We start from the raw sequence: 22387 nt of genomic DNA on the forward strand, positions 1-22387 counted from the left end.
AAATAACGGAGTAACTAAAGCAAATACACTTTTACAATGTTAAAAAATGTATGTACATACTACACACTATTCGGTACGACAATGCGTGCCTGGAGCGCGCTTTCGATTACACCAAAAGTGGTCTCGAAGTGGCAACAAATGACGCCACAGAAGCCTGGTGGTTGGTCGTAGAAATGCTAACGAGAAGCTGCGAACGTCCCAGCTTCTGGTTGCGGAAACTTCCGTGGACTGTCACTAGAGAGCAGACTTGTACACGTTACTGAAAAAAAGGAACTGATTACAATTACAATTACTACAGTCAAAAAAGTAACCGATTACCGTTACTGATTACTGCCTCCCAGAAGTAATTGAACAATTACTGCAAAGTAATTGATTACTTTTCAAGTTACTTTCACGTTACTTCTTATTGCGATGACAGAAATACACAAATACACAGTAAAATATTGCGTACACAATTTTGTTTGGTTATTGTTCCCTTTTTTGTTTTCAGACCCGGACCTTGTCGTGTAGCTGACACGTCGACCTAAGGAACAAAGCCCACTAAAAAGTCAATAGCGAGTTCCCGCTTCCCGTCGACTTTATCAGCAATCTGCAACGAGATCCGGAACTCCCCAGCCAAGGCTCGTGGCGCGCTTGTAGAAGAGCGTGGTGTAAAAGAAAAAAGGATTTGCCGACTAATCCTAGTTTTATTTTTTTTAGATGTTAAAAAAATGTCAATCATTTTTGCTCCATGGCTGAGTGACTATGCTGATTTTTGTGAGAAAAAAGAATTGTGGGATGAAAAATGTAATTGGTAATTGTGTAATTGATTTTGTAATTGATTACAGAAAAAAGTAATTGAATTACTCCGAGCGTTACAGCTTGACAAATGTAATTGAAGCGTTACAAAATTACACTTAACTGTAATTGATTACAAGTAATCAATTACTTGTAACGCGTTACGTACAAGTCTGCTAGAGAGCGAGACCTGCAGTAGAACAGGCGTCTGCCATAATCACGGCAACTGTTGAAACTATGGTGCCTGGATTGCGTCTTTGACTGGTGTGTTTAGCGTCCCATCCCGCCCATACGTCAAAAGTGGTCCCAATGTGGCAACAAATGACGCGAGTGTCATGCTGTCGCCTGTCGCGATCCTGGCGGTTGGCCGTAGAAATGCTGGCGAAAAGCACGAGCGAACGCGAGTGTCGCTGTCGTCACGGCGTTCCTTTAGGCGTCCCAACTTTCGGCTTCTCTAGCTTCCGTGAACTGTCACAGTGGAAAGCGAAGTGCAGCAGAACAGGCGTCTGTCAATAATAGCACAACTGTTAAGACGCCGCCAGGGTCGCGATCGGCGACAACATGACACTTGTATGACGTCATCAGGCGGAAATCGAGGGACCACTTTTTTGGCCGCGGTAAACACACCAGTCGGAGACGCGTTCCAGGCACCATAGTTGAAACGCCACCAGGATCGCGACTGGCGACAACATGATACTTTTATGACGTCATCAGGAGAAAATCGAGGGAGCACTCTTTTGGACGCGGTAAACGCGGTAAACAGACCGGTCGGATACGCGTTCCAGGCACCATAGTGCGACCCAAATAACCCAAATAAGTTATAACCGAAGTGATCCATGTTGTTTTCCGGCGAAAAGACAGGCGCGTTTTTCCATAGGAATAATGCACAGGAACACCGCAAAAGCTGTTTGAAATGCTGCGGGAAAGACGCCCTCGGTACACGACGAAATTTGGGGAATGTATACTTTGAAAGAGTGAGGAAGTGCTAGGTGAGCTGGTTCAAAAACGACACTTGTAAATCATAATTAAAAAAAAAAAAAAAAATCCGGAATGAAAAGAGGGGGCAAACATAACACCGTCTCTAAACACAGCCGCAAAATTTATTTCCACACAATATTTTTTTTTTATAGAGGGCAACCCCACCCACACCGCTGACTCCAACAACCGTGAACCTCACAGTCAGCTGTGCGGATGGGGTTGCCCATGGGTTGCCCTCTATAAAAAGGATTGTGTGGAAATAAAATTTCCAGCTGTGTCTAGGGACGGTGTTGTGATTGTTCCCCTTTTTTCGTTCCTTGTCTTGAGCTATTTTTTTTTTTAGTACGATTGTTTACCAGTTGTACATTCCTAGAAAAATGTAGAGTTTAAGTACATACTCAGAGAATATACCTCAACTTCTAGTAAAGCAAAAGATTTCTAAACCTTAGTGAAGTAGTAGAATGCACTTTGCTGCGCATCAGTGCCCGGGTCTGCTACGAAATCGAAACCAAGCTCTAGTCACGCTTCTTTTGTTTATTTAATTAGTTAAAAAATTATTCAAAAATGATTTTATTTTTATCTAAAATGTGTAATATATTATTTGGACTTCAACATATATTGTCTCAATATCATTTTACCATTTCGCGTGTAAAACACAGAACACCCAGCGTTGCCAAAAACTAAACCTTAAGGTAACTAATAGCCAAGCCAAGAACACAAACAAAAGAACACACTTGACTGACTGCACCGGCTGAACGAACGCTGCATCCTACTTGATTTCTCAGTGGCTATTAATTAGTTGCTTTTGTGATCTATCGAGTGTAAGTAATATTCTTTCCACAACAGTGCCGTATGCCCTGTGGCGTCACTGTCTCGCTTGCGTCAAGTGCAATGGAACTCTACGTGTGTTCGCCTCGACCAGCAGCTCTTGGAGGATAGTCCAGTGGGTAAACCTTCGATCCTGTCTTTATAAACAGATCTGTTTCTTTCGATATCGTGCCAGAGTTCACATTTACCATTTCTCGAAATGTTTTGTACATGCGTATGTTAGGACTCGGCAGTCTTCGTTGCTCGCCAGCCTCGTACGAGCCTGTGCCTCTGCACCGCGATACTACGTCGTGTTATTTGGCGCGGTTTGCAAAGTCATTTTACGGTTCCGTGGATTTTTCGTTTGCAACGACTAAAAACTCTACGCTCGCTCCGCCGCACGCGCACGCCTTCCCCGTATAAAAGATTCGAAGTAAATAACCAAAATTAAGCGTCGAGGAACGCGCGTGCAAGATGTTCCATTTCATCATCATCAGAATCGGCGCCGCAGGCGTTCGAAGTATGGGCGATTTGCCTTTCTGTGGTGCCGCGGCTCTCCTGAGCGAAAATAAATATGTTTTAGGCTTTTGCTTTAGAACAGTTACTGCTGCAGCCGCACGCGGCTGCAGCAGTAACTGTTTCTAGGCCCGTAGCTCTCAAGTTTTGAGCAGCGCTCCATGCGAGCAAAATAGAATATTTGTGGCTCGCGTTTCGAACACGCGTCATTGCGCTTCCCCGCGGGCTCACGGAAGCTACGAAAGAAAGCAATACAAATAAGAACGCTGAAAGGAATGTTTCATGGGACGCTAAGGCCGCGAACTCATAATTTTTTTTTTTTTTATTTTAGTTTGTTAGACGTTTTTATTGCGCGTCTGCAGGTGCTGACAGATGCTTGCATTCGAACGTGGCACGAGCAAAATCGAATGTTGCAGTGTGGCGTGGATGGTGGAGCGTGCATAACCTGGGTTGTGTTCCAAATTTGACCTAAATGGATCAGAGTTACTCCCGCGGGTCGTGTCACGTGACAACACAGATTGAAAAACGCTGGATTTGGGTAGGTTTTAGAATGCCAAGGTGCAAAACCCTTACCTTGAAGTAAGATTCTGTAAATTTTTGAACACGGCCCTAGTCACGTCTTGCGTAAGTCTTGAGGACGCTCTCGTGCCCCCTGCCTCAGAGCAATTCTATAATAAAGCGCTGAAGAACGCACGTGCAAGATGTCATTTTTTTAGGCTTCTGTTTTAGAACAGTTACTGCTGCAGATATGACGGGTGAAACACCATTTCCTGCATTCTCCTTGATGCTACGGTAATTTAGTGATAGGTCTATTCGGTACATTAGTTATCAATAGGCACCATTTTCAAGATCGGTAGACTCTCAGGTAGATAATCAAGGTTTCTCAAAGATTTGCAGCTGTGCGACCCGTGTCAGCCATGTCTGTGCTCGCACCGCCCTCTCTTTGTCGTCGTTCCAAACGCTTGCGTGTCTAGTTTCCTTTCCTTCCGCTCTCCCAAGGTGGCGGTCCCGTCGCACGTGTCTAGTGTCTGGCTTTTCGGGGCGGGTCCAGGGGTTTCCCCAAGAATTGAAATTAGGGGGCGTGTCTAAATTTTTAACGGGTGTTTAGGGGGGTGGGACATTGAGAATAGAGGAGTCGTTGTGAGTTAAGGGAGTGCCTTCAGAAAAACAAGGGGGACGGACGGAATGCTGAAAACCGGAACCACGCTTGCACGACCCTTGGGCAAACAAAACCACGCAACCACGTGCAACGAGCAGCCGCACAGCGACACAGCCATTACGAAGTTACAAATTTGGGAGAGGGGAGCAAGTGGCACCGAGGGCCGAGACCTGGGGCGCCGGCGAGTCGAGCGAGTAGGCTGCTTGTGCAATCTCCGCCCAGTCGGGTCATGGTTTTGGTTTCAGAGGGAAGGAGAAATAAATAGAAATGAATATATAAAATAAATTGCATTTTATTTTCAAAATGCGGTGGAGACGTTTTGTTGAAATTATTGTTAGCAAACCAAGTTCAATATTAGTATTTCTGTATTAATGAGAGCCCCCCACCACCAAAGCGCTGCGACGCTATTTACAGTGCTGCTTATGGTGGCGATGCTAATGTCAACGCTGTGACCGGGAATTGAGCACGCTTCCCCAACGCCGCGGCGGCTTCACAGTTGTGGCTGACTGAAGGTGTGCCTAATGCGTGCGTCGTTGCGCACGTCACGTTGCAGCCATCTTGCTGAGTAAAGGTCTGGCCTAGTGCATGCACCAATGGGCATGTGGCGGCACAGCCAATGGGGAGGACGTGACGCCTAATCATGAGTGTATAAAATGAGCGTGCGGCCTCCTTCGCGTCACTCGCTCTTTGGATTTCATCGGTGCCATGTCTACTGGGATGGACTCTCGACGCTACGTCATGAGGCTCTTCAGATTTTCATCGATGCCGTCTTTGCATTAAAGAAAGAACTTTAATGCACGTCGCAAACATCTGCGAAAACATTTCGCCAAAGGGACTGTAATGCTTTGGCATTCCTACACATCAGCAATCTTAAGTGTCTCTGCCGAATTGTTTTTTGCTTGTTTAGGGTTTTTGTGTTTGCTGAGACAGCTGACGCGCTCCTCATTTGTGTCGTGAACGTAACAATAAAAGCGATAATTGGTTGCCTCATATAAACTTTTTGTAAGCACATCTGTAAACACGGTATGTGGCAAACACACGTGCTGGCACACAAACAGAAAACTGGCGGGCGACAAGGAGAACAGTGGGAATGTCCAGCTGGGTAACACAAACTGTAATCCGTTGTGCTAGGACACATCCATGCAATTAACTTGTGAGGACAGCCTACCGTTTTATGGTCTTGCTAGTTTTGTCCGTCACTTGTTTTAATCAAACTCCTAAACAAGCTTTCTTTTTTTTATTCTATTCAGTCTTGCTTGTGTTAGTATGGGCTTAAGCGCATATGTATGAGCAGGGATGATATTAAGTTTTCAATATTTTTCATTTGTACTTTTATATCCTACTCTTGCATCTTGAAATGGTTTTGTTTTCAACTTACGAAACTTTCTATTTGGGATGTTGCAAGTGTTTTGTTTTCATGAGGCTTAACTTGTGCTTCTTTTGTTGATTATGCCTTCTATTAGAAATCCATGAGAGGAACCAACCCAATACCAGGACAGTTCTCAATAGCTGCCATTCAGATAAATTGAAATTATGCTGTTTGCTTTTTAATGGTATAGGCTGGATTATATTTAAGGAAAGGGTATGTTTGGAAGTGGTTCTGGAATGTTACATGGGGATGCTTTTTCGTTCATATTTTTTTGTATTTAGAAAAACACGCCCGCACTTATAGCCTCAAGTTTTACCTGGTTGACCCGCACTAATATTTACTTATACTGCTACGAAATTAAGCTTTTGTGGCTCCTGAGCTACTTCAAAGCGGAGCTCTTGCTCCTCCAAAGTTGCTCTAAAGGGGCATCTTTGCTGCTTTCAGACTTGCTGCAAAAGGCTGAAGCTTGCTTCCACCCCTGGGACTGCTTTTTCACCTAACTCTCACTTGAAATTTAATTAAACTTCCTGGCTGACTTCGACGTAGCGTTTGTTTGAACGGCCACAGAAGTGTGTTCTGCCCTCACTTCCAGCTGTGCCCCTGAAGTCCTGGAGTTGCAGGATGGCTGGACCGTCTTTAGCTATGGACCCCCTAGCCCAGATCAACACTTATCGATCCTTCGTCTACATGCTGGAGGATCCTGCCGCAAGTGAGTGTCATTCTGCAGCCCAAACACTGTACCCTGGAAGAGCAAAAAAGAAAAAAAAAATTGTTCTAAACACCATTTTGATGTCAGCTCGATGGTGACTTCTGAGACATGGAATTAGTGGAAAAGGAAGGGGGGCAGAGGAGGAGGAGTTTGGAAACTCTGTGAAGTCGGCAACTAGGTAGTGTCTCCATTCTGGTGGTATGCAAAAAATCTGTTTGGTTACACTAAGTGTGTTTGGTAAAGTGTGGTGTGTCCTGATGATCTCAGAAATAATTTTCTTACCACTAAGTCCAGGATCATTGATAATGAAGAGTTTAATCAGGCTTTTGTTGTGCTATTTTTGACCCCACCCCTCTTACCTTCTTTACATTAGTCCATCTCGTCACCACGTGTGCAGGAAAAAACACTTTAAAAGCTCCTCTTGCTCTGCACAAATGATGCCTAACAAGAAATGAACATCACATCCAATTAAGAAATATGACATACAAAGCAAACTTTTGTTTTTGTCCTTCCTGCAGAGGACGAAAGTAAGCTGAAAGCAGTCCAGGAACTCAGCGAGGAACTGGAGGTATATCTTTCAGCGCTTTTCGGTTTTTGTGATCATTCATTGCCTAATACTCTGTGGTGAGGTTTCGCTTTTTTGAAGTGTTGCCTAGGGCTTCATGTCATAACCAAATATCTTTTTTGTGAAACATTTTGCTAAGGATAGCATTGATGAGAGTCACGTGAGATGCCTTCACTTTGCTGCAAAAAGGCTGGGAATGAAACCATATTTATTTTTTAAACACCTATTTCTTCGAGAATATGGAAGATGACATGCCATAGCAGCCAACATTGCATCACACTTTTTGGATGTCTGGGTCTAATGAAGCACCGTTGTTGTAGGTCTAGCCTGTCTTTAAAGAAACAATGACAGGGTATTTATGCTCACCAAGGTTTTTATTTGCATATGACCTATAAGAGTTCAGCTACCCAGAACACATTTTGTGGCTTGAAATTCTTTTCTTTTTGCTTGAAAACAGCCTGTTTTTTTTTACTTTTTTGAAAATATGCGTGACTCTGTAGCAAAATATTGATAGGGTTCTCTCCTGACACCATATTAAATATCCAGGCAAAAAATAAAAAAAAAAACCACTTGTGGGGCGTGTTAACGTCCCCTTACCTTATCACATGTTGTTAAAGAAGCTGCTGTTTCTTTTCTGGCTGGCTAGGAGCGCAATGTTCTAAGCATATTTTACGATTTCACTTTCTGGGATGCAGACAATAGTGACGTCAGTGCACTATCCGACGTTCCTGGACCATGCGATGCGCGTGTTCCTGCGCATCCTACAGGATGGCAAGCCGCAGTTCATTGCAGAGCACAACATGCAGGTAAGTCTTTTGTCATCTGGAGATGATTCCCTCTGATAAATATTAGGCAGCATTTACATTTGATTTGCATGTCAGTGATTGTAGGTAATGAACTTGTGACAAACACATTTTGTATAATTAAATGGTACCAGTGCTATGTGCAAGCATTGTAATTGGAGATCTGGAACACTGGAACTTAAGCTGTATTAAGATCATTGTAGTGAAGAATGTCAATGGGTTTGGACACCTTTTTTTTTAATTCTCTACTCTTATATAACACCAGGAAACTCTGGAATATAGCAGCTGTTCGAACTATTTTTTTATAACCTTTGTTTTTCACTAAGCAGCTGATTACCATTGATTTTTTAACTTTTGCTCCTTGTTTTTTTTTTGTAATAAGGATTTTGTGACAACTTCTCAACCAAGTATACCATGTCTAGGTAGCTCATTGAAGTGCTTGTGAGCACCCAAGATTAACCACCAACAATTCATTGCTTGTTTTTCGTGGAAGAATATGTCCGGTTCGTTTTGGAAACTCTGGGTCTGGAGACACTGATGCCTTTGTGTCATTCTTCAGCAACTGCGCAAGCTGATCCTGGAGATCATTCACCGCATCCCCACCAACGACCATCTGCGCCCCTACGTCAAGCAGGTCCTCAGCCTCATGTTTGAGCTGCTCAAGGTGAGGCTCCAGCAGATGTTTCCCTCGACAAAGAGGCGCATATACTTCATCTCACCTTACGATGGACTGCAGCCAAAGCTACAGGCTGGCCGGTGTAATCACGAGCAAGTATGTTGCTTTGACGTGCGTACCATCAGAGCAATATACCGCGAGGTTCCTGACTCGCTTGTGGTTGGACCAGGTGGTCTGTAGCTTTGGCCGTAATCCACCGCAGAGCGAGACGAAGTGTAGCTGTGACCTCTTGGGCCATATCCCCTGATTGAGAAACAAAGTTTCAAGTACAAGCTTCATACATTTGGGATTCTTTGTGAGAATTTCCTATTTAATTTTACGATTCCCCATACAGCCTCGCTTGAGTTGCCCGAGATTGCTTGAGAGTGATTGGTTATTGGAGCCATGAACCTCGCTCCTGTGACCAGTCGGGTTACGGGAGCCTGTAATTGGATGTGGGCAGCCAGCAATTGACATCGCCCAAGTGTTTCCGGACTACGTAGGCCCGTCCTCGCGAACTCTGGTAGATGCAAGGTTTCTGGGACGACTTGGAGGCATGGTGACCAGCAGACTAGAAACGCTGAACATCTTGCTGGCTCCATATTTTTTTCTAAGTCTGCATCTCGCACACTTGCAGATTGAGAATGAAGAAAACGTTCTGGTGTGTCTACGGATCATCATTGAGCTGCACAAGCAGTTCCGGCCACAGTTCAACCCAGAGGTGAGTGTGCATCCACTGGAATCGAACTGGAGTGCAGTGGTGCAGGCAGCATAGCGTAGTGTGTGATGTAGCTTACCTGGTTTATATTAGAGATTGTGAGTGGATTTGGCAGTTGAATGGGTTGAATATTGGTGCAAGAGAACATGCTCTACCACTGTTTGTACCTCAGATTTCATGTCAATGCAGTGGCACAGTCACTGTCACCGACTTCATGTGTCTACGCATTACAAACTTATACAACAACTTTTCTTCGATACATTGCCACATTTACTCTACTGTTGAGTTTGCAGAAATGAAGACATTGTGAATCAAGTGTCTTACGGTAGTAATAGAAATGTTACGGTAGTTAAAAGGTTTGTTTTTGCTGTAGCACTACCAAATATTTTCATTGTAAGTGCTCATGATATTGTAAAAAAGATGCACCTTGTGCGTTGCAGTCGCCTTTTTTTAACAGCTGCCATGAAATACTGCAGAAGCGCCCACTTCGTTCGAGTGCCCACTATTAACAATATCCAAACGTGGGAATTCTGCAAACTATACGTTAGTAAGCGCTCAATTTAACCGGACAAGTACCCACGTTTAGATTAACCCAGTTTTCACTGAAAGTGGGGGGGGGGGGGGGGCACTCCCCTGGTATTTTACAGTATATAATTTAAGAAAGTAAACGCTGACCGTAGTAATCCTCCAAAGCTTAATACGGTAAGAACTTTATTTGCTCTTATAAGGGTGGAGAGCATCAGAAGGTGTGACTTCACCGGTGCCCTGCTGGCCTCCCCCTCCTTCTGTCCTAGATTCAGCAGTTTCTCCAGTTTGTGAAGAGCATCTACAAGGAGCTTCCAAACCACCTGAACGCCATCTTCGAGCCCCGTCCGGCCCTGAAGGTGAAGGACATTACGGAGCTGAACTTGGAGAGCGTCTTGCAGGAGACCTTCACCCTCACCAACATACAGGTTGAGAAGAAGGCCGCCGATGGGAGCTGCGCCTCGGTGAGATGCAATGCTTGTAGTGGCACCTCGCTTCTGTGCCGCTTTTACTCGGGTGCCAAGAACGCAGGCAGACAGAGAAAGGACACCACAAAGCACATTGTGGTGCTTTGTGGTGTCATATCCATTCTTGCGTTCTCGGCGCTCTTAGCGTTCCATACTAGCCGAACTAACCATCTTACTTCTGTGCTGCTTTACTGCTATTAAAAAGATTTCCTGCACATGTAGCATTTACCATTACCGTATTTTCTTAACTATAGTTCACGCTTGTTGTATAGTCTGCAAAGGCACGCTTCAATTGGAAAGAAAGCTCTTCTTTCGATAGTCGTCCGCATGCAAAATATAATCCGCACGTAAAAAATTCTCATACACGGCACACTTTGACAAATGCCCACTTTATTAGCTCGAAAAGCTTGTGTCATGGTTCATAAATTATTATAAACACACTCTGTCATTCACAGTATCTGTCAGCGGAGGAACTCTCCCCGGTCGTGGCATTAATACTGTAGAGAAGTGCAGAAGCCTACAGGCCTTCTAAACAACGATTCACGTAACTAGAGAGTGATTGGAACATATTTATGCATCAGGAAAAACACTTTACGCGGGGATGAAGACTGTCAAAGAAAATTAGGAGCTCAAGGAACCCTCGGGGTATTCTGGGGTGTTCCTAGGAGCCCAGTTCGAGAACAGCAATCTAGAAAAACAAATCCTCGTATAATTTGCGCCTGTAGACAATCTGCATCACATCAAATTTTGACTTTTAGAAGTGAAAGCGTGGGTGCACGTTGTCTCCTCGGTGCAGTACAACGTGGTACCGAGGGCGGTGCTGTCGCTCAAGGTGCTAGCGGAGCTGCCGATCATTGTGGTGCTCATGTACCAGCTGTACAAGCAGAGCGTGCACGACGACGTGGCAGAGTTCATCCCCCTCATCCTCACCACCATCACCCTGCAGCCCCTCGCACAGCACAGGTGGGTGGTCACCAAGTCGGCTTCTTTTAGAGTACCGACACTCTCCGGTTGTCTCGCGGGAGTTGCCATTTTGTTGCCTAGTGCGGAGTGCAAGTTCGTCTGCTTCTTTTGCTGGGGTTGTGGTGACGTCAGAACGCCAAACTCTGATCAGAGCCCTCTGATCGGCTCTGATTGAAGTATAGTGGGTAGAACCAGAGCTCGTCATTCTGGCATCACCACAACCCCTGCAAAAGGAGCAAACAAACTTGTGCTCAGCATAGGTGTGATTGAAGAAATGTTACTTCCTGAGCTTTGGGTACAGTGCCAGGAAGCTCAGGGGATGTGTTTTGCTCTGTTGCGGACTTTATTCTTCTACATTTCTGAAGGAATTCTTGTGATTCCGTATGGAGCTTCAGACAACTGGCTGTAAAGATTTTTAAGCAATCAGATGGCTGAAATGTCGTTAGCCTGAAGCATAGCTGGAGACACTTGGCATGACTCGGTGGGTTCTGAAGCAGGCTTTTCATGAACCTGAAGTTTCCTCCCAAGTACCGTTTCAGAGGTTTCTCTTTCTTAGGAGAGGTGGTTGTCTAGCTTGTGTACATGCGAAGTTGGCTTTCTTCTTCCCTTGCATCAGGATGAGCCCAGCCTTCAACAAGGAGGTGTTTGTGGACTTCATGGCAGCCCAGATCAAGACCCTTTCTTTCCTGGCCTACATTGTGAAGATCTACCAGGTAATTAGGCCAGCTGTCACTGGAACACGCACGCACAGAGATAGAAACGTGTCAGTCTTATAACGGTGTTTGCTCACTTTGTCTTGCCTGCCTCCCAGGACATTGTGAATGCACACTCCAGCCAGCTTGCCCAAGGGATGTTGGGGCTGCTGGTGCTCTGCCCCCAAGAAGTGGCCCACTTGCGCAAGGAGCTCCTCATCGCTGCTCGACACATCCTGGCCACCGAACTGAGAAACAGTTGAGTCCCCTCTCTTGTAATGCATAGTACTACCCTTGTATTTCATGTGCGAGGACCCGTGGCGCATTGCCGTCACCGATTTGGCACGGATGGATGGCAGCATTCACTGCTTTACAGTGAGGCAATTATAGACCTTCGCAAAAAGAGCTCTCTGGCCGCCGCCATTTTGCAACTCGAGCGACCCCTATCAGCCAGAAATTTCTGCCACCCGCCTGAACTGTCAAAACCCGGTCAGCGTGACTCCCCACCTGCATTGTGCATTCGGAGTTCACTGGCTTTTCTTGAAAGTTTTTACTTTATTTGCCTGTTTAGGAAGGTTAACCATTTGTATTATCTCCCACTGTGAGAACCAGGGAACACCAGAGCTCGTAGCCTGCTCGGCCTTGGCAGGAAACAAACAAAGAGAGCGAACGTCCAGCAGCCCGCGACGCGGGTTCTTGGAAGATTATTTCCGTTGAGATAATCTCCAAAAAGCCTTCCCGGCTATGTTCCGGTCCGGGTCTTCGCGAAAAATAGCTGATAGGGTCTGGTCCGGAGTGTGGGGACGTGTCCGTTCATTTGCTTTGAAGCTGTGCAAAAAAGCAGCTCTCTTCTACATGCCCCCCAAAACACACCAGATTCCGTCCGATCGTCGTGAAGTGACTATCGTCGACACTGTATATTGGATATGCTGTGTTATTTGAGACCCCTCTCAAATCCTGTTCGAATAACGCGTCACCGTGGGGTACGTACAATATATGTTGTTTGATTGATCAGACTCGTTGAACGGTTCATGTTGTGGGCGGGGATGCAGTTCGGATATCCTGAGTGCTCAAATATTTTCGATGGTTAAGATCTTTGTAGATTGACACGGCTGAGTGTATAGTGCCGGGAAAAGCTCAGCATAAAATGTAACAATCATTCCAGTTGCATTTGTTCTGTCGAGCATGGACTCACCAAAACAGCTTTCATTTCTTTGTTTTTGTTCCCAAAAATAGTGCAATGCATTCTTAAAAACCGCAAAAAATTCTATTCTTCGTAGAACACAAAATAAAAAATAGAACACGGCAATTTATCCGCCACCACCGTCCGGAAGTGCGCCTAAACAGGCTGTGATAGCCCACTGACTAGAAAACCCCAGCGCAGTCGGGCAACACTGACGTACCCTCTCAAAACCAGGGATGCATGCTGTAAATAGCTTCGTTCGAGACTGTCGTTGGCAGGGACGGCGCCAGGCTTTTCTTAGTGAGGGGGCAGTAGGAAGGCGCACGGCATTTTTGGGGAGGCATGAGCTTTCGATCCGACTAAAAGAACAAACATCCAGGGACGATGACTTGGCACTTCGGGAGTTTTTAATAGAAATCAGCTCAGTTTATTTCATTATTTTACAACCTATGTACAACTCTGGTTAATGTAGCATTTCACCTGCAAAATATTCAGGCATGTTTACATTCCGCAATACTAAATAAGCACGCTCACGCTTGTCGTGACTCATCATCTGCTCTTTAGGCAGTCCCCTAAAACCGGAGCAAGTCAGCGATCATGTGGATGTAGTGACAATTCTCCCTTCTTTGCTGAATACGCCTGGCAAAGGTACACGGCGACTGATTTAGCCGCGCCACTTTTCTTCATCGCCTTGAAGGAAGCCGATATGTTTGGGACATCTTGCGTGCCGCACTGTTGGAGTGGCGTCGTAGTCCGCCTTCCTTCTGAAGAGCTTTCTTCCAGTTTCGATAGCCCTCTGTCAAAACGCAGCTCTTCCACTGTTTTCCTCCCTCCCTCCCTACCTCCCTCCCTCCCCCCTCTCTCTCTTTCTCTCCCCCCCCCAAATACAGAAACACTTTCAGCTTTCCTCCAACCTCTAGGGATAGTCCCTCGAAGGGACTCCGTGCCTGCCCCAGGGTCACTAATGATGGGAGCATGGCAGTTCTCGAACCACCAGGCTCACCAAAGTTGCTTCAAGGACCCCATAGAGACTTGAAATAGGCAGGATGACCTAGCTAGACACATCAAAGCCGCCCCTTGGGAACCCGCCAGTCGGCCCGAGCGTGTCAGGACTTTGGCAGATTTCCTCGGTCAGAACATGAACAGTGCCCTTGAGTTCCTTTGTCTGGCAGGTACGAAGCGACGGTGCAGTGCAGATGGGATTTCAAGTCTCTCCGAGTAATCATTTGGGTGAAGCTACTTTCAGGAAGTATTTCGAAAATACTTCCTGAAAGTAGAAGGAAATAAAGGCGACGGCACGAAAAAGCTAGAAACGTCTGGTATGAGACCTCTTCAGGGTGGCTATCCTTCAAGCCAATGCCTTTTCTATGGGTCGATGAAATTAGGAAAATGACAAGCCATGTAGCGTATGCGGGTCTGCGCTCGAAAATTAGTGCGAGGGGGGGGGGTGTAAAGGCTGGCATATTTTTTGGGGTGGCAGGACAAATTTTAGGGGAGGCACCCGCCACCCCTCGCCTCCTTTTGGTGCCGTCCCTGGTCGTTGGAGAGGTTTATAAAGGGTTAGGTAGAGAAAGTGAAACCGGGTTTTCTGAACCCGCGTAAATAAAGTATGCATAACAAGAAGCTGGAACATCGTGAGAATCTGACTCTAGTGGTGGTAACAAATTGCAAAAGTTTGGGCACACAATGTTATCTAAATCAAAAAGATACAAAAAAAAAAAAAAAAAAAAATCTCGGAGTCGACATTTACCTAAGCCATCAAATTGAAATTTGAGAATGCGGATGCCTGTAGCAATTGTGCCAGTGAAAAAGCTTAGAAAGAAAACAATATTGCCTTTGTAACTGACAAGGCTTCTTCACTGAAATAAATGCCACAGGCACCCACAATGTCAAATATTGGTATGATGAAAATTAGGCTTAGGTCGACGCTGGATTAGAGAATGTTGAGTTTTCTTTTGTATCTTTTGATCCAGGTAGTAATGTTATGTGCTCGAACTTTCACATTTTATCACCATTGCTATAAGCGGGTACAGGTTAAGGGGTAAAGTGGAAGCTCCCCCTCCCACCTCTCCTTTAATTAGCAAACACCAGAATGGAGGTGACCTCCTCTCCAACGTTTGCTCTGCTAAAGTGGAAAGGGGTGGGAGGAGCTTCCACTTAATTCTCAACCTGTTCCCGACTATAGTGTCACATATGCTCATGGAGTTTCAGCTCTGCGATGCGGGGTTTGTTTATGCGGACTGAAAATCCAGGTTTCATTTTCTCAACCTAACCCTGTAGATTTCTGGCCAGCTTGACAGTTCAGACGAACCACTTTGCATGTTCGTAATGCTACAGGTGCAATCTGCCACCTGATTGGATAGATATGGACATTCTTTTCTATTTGATCGAAATTGCTGCTGCCATAGCTCAAGACAGACATTAATTGCCCTAGACGCGAGCTATAAAGGTGGTTATATAATACTCAAAATCATGCTTTAAAATTTTCAAAAATGAACAAATACAAACCAAACCATTTCTGGTAGTGCATTTTGTGCTCGCAAAATAAGGGTCTGTCATGCTGTGTCTGGCCTTCTTGATCTGCCAGCAGCTCAGTAACTGTCTTGTCAGTGAAAAAAATCAATCAATCATACTGAAAGTTAATGCTCTCGGGAATTATTTCTACATCAGCACAATTTAGGTCCACTTTATTTTAAATGTCGGTAAACGGTTGGACTTGGTTCTCTGGATGTAACTGAGGCGTACAATTTCCCTTTTTCAGAATTTGTGGGCTGTATTGAGCAGTTGTTTGACGAGAATATCCTGATTGGGACGGGATGGACCGCCTACGAATCTCTGCGGTGAGTCACCATGAGACATATCTTTCTTCGACGATGATGCCTTTAAATATCATTGCAGGTTATCTGGGAGATAACCTGGGAGAAAAGAACCGTGTTTTTATGAACAAACAAACTATGCATCACGGAATGCTCAGCCTTTGCCTGGACGTAAGACCAGATGCTGAAGTTTGTTAACTACCACTATCTAATTCAAAAGTTAAAAAGCAATTTTCAGAATTTTTCTGTAAGAAAACGGGCCCATTCCTGGTAGCAGACAACATTCGTGTCCATGTATTTGTGGACTTTGTTAGTCGCCATTTTCTTGTTGAAAACTTTTGAAAATTACTTATAATTTTTGAGTCGGAGAGGGTTCAATTTAAAACCTTGGCATATAGTCCTTATTGCTAGTTTTCATTTGGGTGAAAACTGAGCATTCGGCAATGCATAGTTTGTCTCTTTTGGTGAGAAAAGCACTGTTCTCTTTATTTCACTATGCCTGGTACTTTGCAACAACAACGCTGATGCCAAAGCTTCTTGGACCTTTTTGTGGTGATTGGCAGGCCGCTGGCGTACAGCACGTTGGCGGACCTCGTGCATCACGTGCGTCAGCATCTTCCGTTGCGGGACCTTGCGGCGGCAGTGGCGGTGTTCTCCAAGAACGTGCACGACGAGTCCCTGCCCACCTCGATCCAGACCATGTCTTGCAAACTCCTGCTTAACCTCGTGGAGTGCATACGCACCCGGTCAGACCAGGAATCTGGCAATGTGAGTTTCATCCCCTTTTCACTCCCTTACTTTGAGACTAAAGGGTGTTCCTGCAACACCCCCTTCTTGCAGATAAGAGAAGCGTGCATTTCAGGGGCATTCAAGGTGTCTACCATCCAGGAAAACCGGAAATTCTCAGGGATTTTGCATGGTCTGGAAAAACTCAGGGAATTTGTGCTCTCTCAGGGAAAACGAGCTGTAGTTTATAAAGGGAGCTGAAGTCACGGTAATGCTGGCTCGAGTAACACAGGGGCGATCCAGTTGCGCCATTTGCGCCATTTTGATAAATTCCAGCTTCCCTGCTCCTTGCTGCGCCCAAATGGAATAATTGCGCCAACCTGCGCCAAAGCGAACAAATCTGCGAACAAATTGGTTTTGGAAGAGTTTTCGTTTTCATCTGGCAACTGTGGGAAGCCAGTGGGGTTCGGCCATCACAGGCCAATCCAGGTTTCCGGCTCGGCGGCATTGTTTCACAGGGTTCGCACCAATTTTACCGACATTCCTAACACGCTGCAGTTTTAACAGTTTTAGTTGCATTTCAAATCTCACTACTGAATAGCAAGCACAAATAAATTTTCTTTTTTTTTTCTGCTTGCTCATGTTCAGAAGCGTGACACTGTTTTATACGAATGTGCTCGCATATGGTTCCCATTTCATTATTAGCATACTCGGTTGGGACCGCAAGGTTACGAATTATTGCCTTTTTCACGTCAAATGATCTGAATCCTTGGTGGTACAACTCGGCAAAAAGTCTATACATTAGGGAAAATCCAGAATATTTTTATTGATTATTTGCTCATTTCACGTGATAAGACTGTATAGTGCTAATTTACCTCTGTCCAGAGCTTGGGTCTTGAAACCCCGGCCCGCAGATGGCTACAGTCTTCTCAGTGATGCCCGGCTCACAGTCGGGCATCACTAGAAAAACCGTGGGAGAGGAGGCCCTCTCCAGCGTTCGCGCAACACCTCCTAGAAACTAAGGCCGTAGCGCTCTTTTCGTGACGTCGCGAAGGAAGGCCATTGGGGGTGCGCGTCGAAGTGAAGGCATTGTGCGTGGATCGACCTTCGTAAAAGCTTCTAGTCACATACGCGTGTCCGGGTATCGAACCCTGGGATCCTGGTTCAATACCCGAACCAGGGGGATTTTTTCGGTCGCGTACCATTCACCTAGCTGTGTTTGGAGATTTGTGTTTGTCCTTTGTCCCTCTTGTTCCTTTTCTCTAGGGATTATTTGTCATTCTTGTCCAGCTTGCTTGCACCTTTGCATTTAATTGCTTTTAATCATGTATTATGTCGTTTTTTTTTAATTTTTATAACATGCTTTTTAGAGGGTGACAGCATCCGGCGACATGGTGTCAGCCCATCTTGACTTAAAACAAAGTTCTGTATTAGTTAGGGAATTTTGCAAAAGGACTCCGGGAAAACCTGGAAAACTCAGGGAATTTGAAAATGTCAACTTGGTAGGTACCCTGGGTATTGTAGCTACTATATTTGTTGTGATCAGCAGAATGCGGTTTGCTTTTCGGTCATGGCGAGCAGACACATTTTTGGGAGAGGCTCGTCCCGCTTTACTGCACGTGTAACAGACTATTGGCGAGGAGATCGAACTATGGGGGGCGCTCTTTCCAGTTCTTTTTAAAGCTCGGTCAAAATAAAAAGTTTTGACAATAAACGGAGTGACGTTGGCGGGACGGCGACAAGTCGGATCTCTCCTAAAAGCAGTTGTCGGAGGATACAAGCTTGACCCGTTTCGGCCTTTGTGCTGAGTGGTGTCTGGTCACATGCACGGTGCATGCTGCATTGGTTTGCGCAGGCCTGAGTGGCTACGAAGGAGCCCCTCCTGGGGCAACGGTACAACATGAGCCCCAGCCTAACGCTGACGCAGTTTTCGGCTACGGCAGCCGAATGCTGCATTATTGTCGTTGTCCCCATGGGTGTAGTTCTAAAGTTAGCCGCTTAAGGCGCAGTGGTTGAATCTCTTCCCCAATAGACCTTTGACTAAATGCGCCAAATATCCGGCTCACACTCAAGGAATCATGAGAGCAATGTTCCTTCAGTTCCCTAGTGATCGGTAATTTCGACCAATTCAGTGCTTACACACTTTTGAGTGTAATTCGAATTTATCCTGAATAAGCGTTTTGTAGATTGCAGAGACCTGTCATATCACTTTTAAAATTTCTCGTCAATGTCAGCGTTTTTGATACAGTGCATGCAATCCTCCCTTCAACCTGGCTGAGCTGCAGAAATCTCTTACAATATTCTCTTTCTCACACAGCTTTAAAGATGCTGATACAACTTAGAAACCCCTTAAATGCTATTAACAGTCCTGCTGACTCCGATCTAAGTCCTGTTTTTGGTTGTTGTGAATTCTCTGCTTTGTAAGTGATTCCTGCTAAAACAAAAATTACGGGAGTGGTAATATTGTAGGAAATTTCTGCAGCTTAACCAATTGAAGAATGGATTACATGCACAGTGTAAAAAATGCTGACATTGATAAAAATATTTAAAAGTAATATGACAGGTCTCTAGTTGCTGAGGGGGAATTTTCGATATGGTAGCACCTTGGTTACTGGTTCAGGTTGCAAGTGGGCCTTTGCGCAGGGGCGGGAGCTGCTTATACGGATGCTGGAGGTGTTTGTGCTCAAGTTCAAGACCATTGCCAAGCTACAGCTGCCTATGCTGATGCAGAAGAGGTGAGAATGGTTTGTCCCAACGATGTTGCCCATGCAAGGGCTAAATAAGAGATGATGGCTTCTGCCAAGAGAGTCACTTTTAGAATGCCTCCTTACAACATTTATGGTTGTCTATAGGTGCAACTGTTGTGTGTATCCTAGGGAGAAAATCTGGCTGCTGCTAGCATATGCCTCTGTGACCTGGATATGCGCTAGCAAAAGCCACTCAGAGGTCTTTTTTTTTTTTTTAATGTAAACAGAAGTAGGAAATCCCACCTTTAATCTTGGTAGCATTTACCGCAGGAGTGCCTACCTTTAGACATGTCATCAATATTTGGGAACTTTCAGGCAAATAGAAGAAAGCCTATTGACCAGCGTTGATGATGGATGTGGTTGTGTTAGTGTTCTTACATCCTTTTTCATATTGTATTGCCATTTATTGCCACCCCCCTCATGTAATGCGTCCTCAAAAGAGACGCCCTTGAGGTGAATAAGTGAAATAAATATAATTATTAAAAACAAATGGTGCAAAAGACACAAGCTCAGAAGGGGAGATGGAATTTACTCAATGCTAAGATAAAAAAAAAGTGAAAGCTGCTTACAACTCCCTGTAACGCCGAATTAGAGCGCAGCTCTTGAGGAGAAGGAGGGAAGGGCACTGGGGGGGGGGGGGGGGCTAAACTAACCAAGGGGGGGTCACGTGACCTTGGGGGGTCTTGTGACCTTGGGGGTCACGTGACCCCCAATGCCGATGATGTCATCACTGAGGTCACTGATGACGTCATCATTGACGATCACGATGCGAGTACGGATGACGTCATTAGTGACGTCACTGATGACTTCACCAGTGATGATGACGATGACGATGCGAATGTCGGTGACGTCATCAGTGACGTCGCTGATGACGTCATCAGTGATGATGACGATGACGATGCGGATGTCGGCAACGTCATCAGTGACGATGCGGATGCCGGTGACGTCATCAGTGATGATGACGATGACGATGCGGATGCCGGTGACGTCATCAGTGATGATGACGATGACGATGCGGATGCCGGTGACGTCATCAGTGACGATGACGATGTGGATGCCGGTGACGACATCAGTGACGTCACTGATGACGTCATCAGTGATGATGACGATGACGATGCGGATGTCGGTAACGTCATCAGTGATGATGACGATGACGATACGGATGCCGGTGACGTCATCAGTGATGATGACGATGTGGATGCCGGTGACGTCATCAGTGATGATGACGATGACGATGTGGATGCCGGTGACGTCATCAGTGATGATGACGATGACGATGTGGATGCCGGTGACGTCATCAGTGATGATGACGATGTGGATGCCGGTGACGTCATCAGTGACGATGACGATGTGGTTGCCGGTGACGTCATCAGTGACGATGACGTCATTGGGGATCACGCGACATCGGCGGGGGTCACGTGACCTCAGGGGAGTCACATGACTTCGGGGGGTCACGTGTCCCCCACGAGGTCACGTGACCCCGGTGGGGGGCTCGCGCGGTGCATTATGGGACATTTCCCATGATGCACCGGGGTCACGTGACCTGGGGGGGGTCACGTGCCCCCCCACGAGGTCACGTGACCCCGGTGGGGGGCTCGCGCGGTGCATTATGGGACATTCCCCATGATGCACCGCGCGGTTACGCCGACGCCGACGGCGACGCCGACGCCGCTCAAGCCGGAAACGGGCCCCTAAGAGCTGCACTCTAAAAATGAAAGCCGTTTACAACTTCCTGTAACGCCGAATTAGAGTGCAGCTCTTGAAGAGGAGGAGGGAAGGGGGGGGTCACGTGACCTCGGGCGGGGTCACGTGACCTCACGGTTACGCCGATGCCACTCAAGCCTGAAACGGGCGCCTAAGAGGTGCTCTCTAAAACGGGTAGGCTGTGTGTCTGACACTGCCACAGATTTCAGGTGTAACGTCTGCGTGCCAAGTCTAGTTAAATTAAATGCATGTATCAAATGTGTCAGATTTATTTGTATTGAATGTATCTGATTTATTTTGATGTAACAGAATGATGGAATGAAACAAGTATGAAATGGAACATATTTATTTGTTAGTCACAGAACCAATTGCATGAGACAGATATTTGAATGTGAGGTAAACTTGCACTACTAAGCAATATACAGGAAACCGAATGAAACAAATGTCGAGACACAACACAACCTTATTCGATCGGAAGCCACACAGGCAATCGAAACAAGTGCAGATCAAAGCACAAGTTACACTTGATCATGGGAGACGGAACTCACCACAGATGGGCACACGCGAATAATTATAGGACGATGGTGAGAGAAATGCGAAATATACAGTCGCCGACCGATTTTCCGAACTTCGCAGGGATTAAAAAAACGTCCGAATGTTAGAGCAGTCCGGAAAATCAGCAGATTAAAAAACTTGCCTTTGTTACGTCTAAGCGGGCTTAAAAAAAGCCGTAAATAGTGCGTTTGACAACTTTGTGTTAGCTTGAGATTCGCTGCCTTCTTTTCTATCGTTACGGTCGAGTACTTTCTGCGCTTCTTAGCAACACATCGCGGCGGTGGAAGAACAGATGGGGCAATGACGTCCAAACCAGTGCAGTCCGAAAACACAAATCACTGAGACGAAATCGAGGTGGGAGGCGCAAGTCCACGACTGCAATGGTGAATTAACAAAGCAAAACGGAAAAAAACAGTGACGATGATAATGACGCGCAGCTGGAGAATAAACAAGCTGTACAGCATCACCTAGCAGTAGGACTTAGCAGTAGTATTTCAGTAGCGCTGCCAAACCAAGCCAGTCCATGTGCAGCCAACATAGAATCCAAAAGGGCGGCTTCTTGGTAGTGTTTCCCGCTGATCACTTGCAACGATTTTGTCAGAAAAATCAAACTTTCGGATTTCAAGCTGTTCAAAACATTGGTTTTGAATGTACACTATTTCTATCTGGTAGGTCACGGTTCCTCCTCTAGGTCCTAAATATCAAACAAGTCCTAATTATCGGCGTCCAAAAAATCAGTCGGCTACTGTATTGTAGCGTTTCACCGGCAATGTGACATCGCGCCTCCCCGAGCGCCGACCAAGGATTTAATATAATTTCGAGGAAGAGGTCCCATACATTCGGGCCGCATCGGAACAGCGGGGCGTAGATGCGAACAGCGGCAGTTTCATTTGGTGTTTCCGACAGGCCCATATCACTGACGACGCCTTCGTATTCAGAAAGAAGCAACAAGA

The 22387-nt window shown here is 45.8% G+C and overlaps 1 protein-coding gene across 1 annotated transcript in view; it reads left to right on the forward strand.

Annotated features, from left to right (window-relative positions):
* The first annotated feature begins 2493 nt into the window (after positions 1-2493).
* Positions 2494-22387, forward strand: part of LOC8034764 (transformation/transcription domain-associated protein) — a 127152-nt gene continuing 107258 nt past the window's right edge. Inside the window, exons 1-13 of the mRNA XM_040207274.3 lie at positions 2494-2698; positions 6199-6315; positions 6834-6883; positions 7576-7686; positions 8243-8347; positions 8976-9059; positions 9851-10045; positions 10845-11011; positions 11628-11724; positions 11823-11961; positions 15648-15726; positions 16266-16470; positions 19072-19163. Coding sequence (XP_040063208.2) covers positions 6228-6315; positions 6834-6883; positions 7576-7686; positions 8243-8347; positions 8976-9059; positions 9851-10045; positions 10845-11011; positions 11628-11724; positions 11823-11961; positions 15648-15726; positions 16266-16470; positions 19072-19163 — 1412 coding nt within the window. The 5' untranslated portion in view covers positions 2494-2698; positions 6199-6227. The remainder of the gene's footprint in view (positions 2699-6198; positions 6316-6833; positions 6884-7575; positions 7687-8242; positions 8348-8975; positions 9060-9850; positions 10046-10844; positions 11012-11627; positions 11725-11822; positions 11962-15647; positions 15727-16265; positions 16471-19071; positions 19164-22387) is intronic.

This window comes from Ixodes scapularis, unplaced genomic scaffold, assembly GCF_016920785.2.
Source record: "Ixodes scapularis isolate PalLabHiFi unplaced genomic scaffold, ASM1692078v2 PGA_scaffold5__190_contigs__length_132052651, whole genome shotgun sequence".
NCBI lineage: Eukaryota > Metazoa > Arthropoda > Arachnida > Ixodida > Ixodidae > Ixodes > Ixodes scapularis.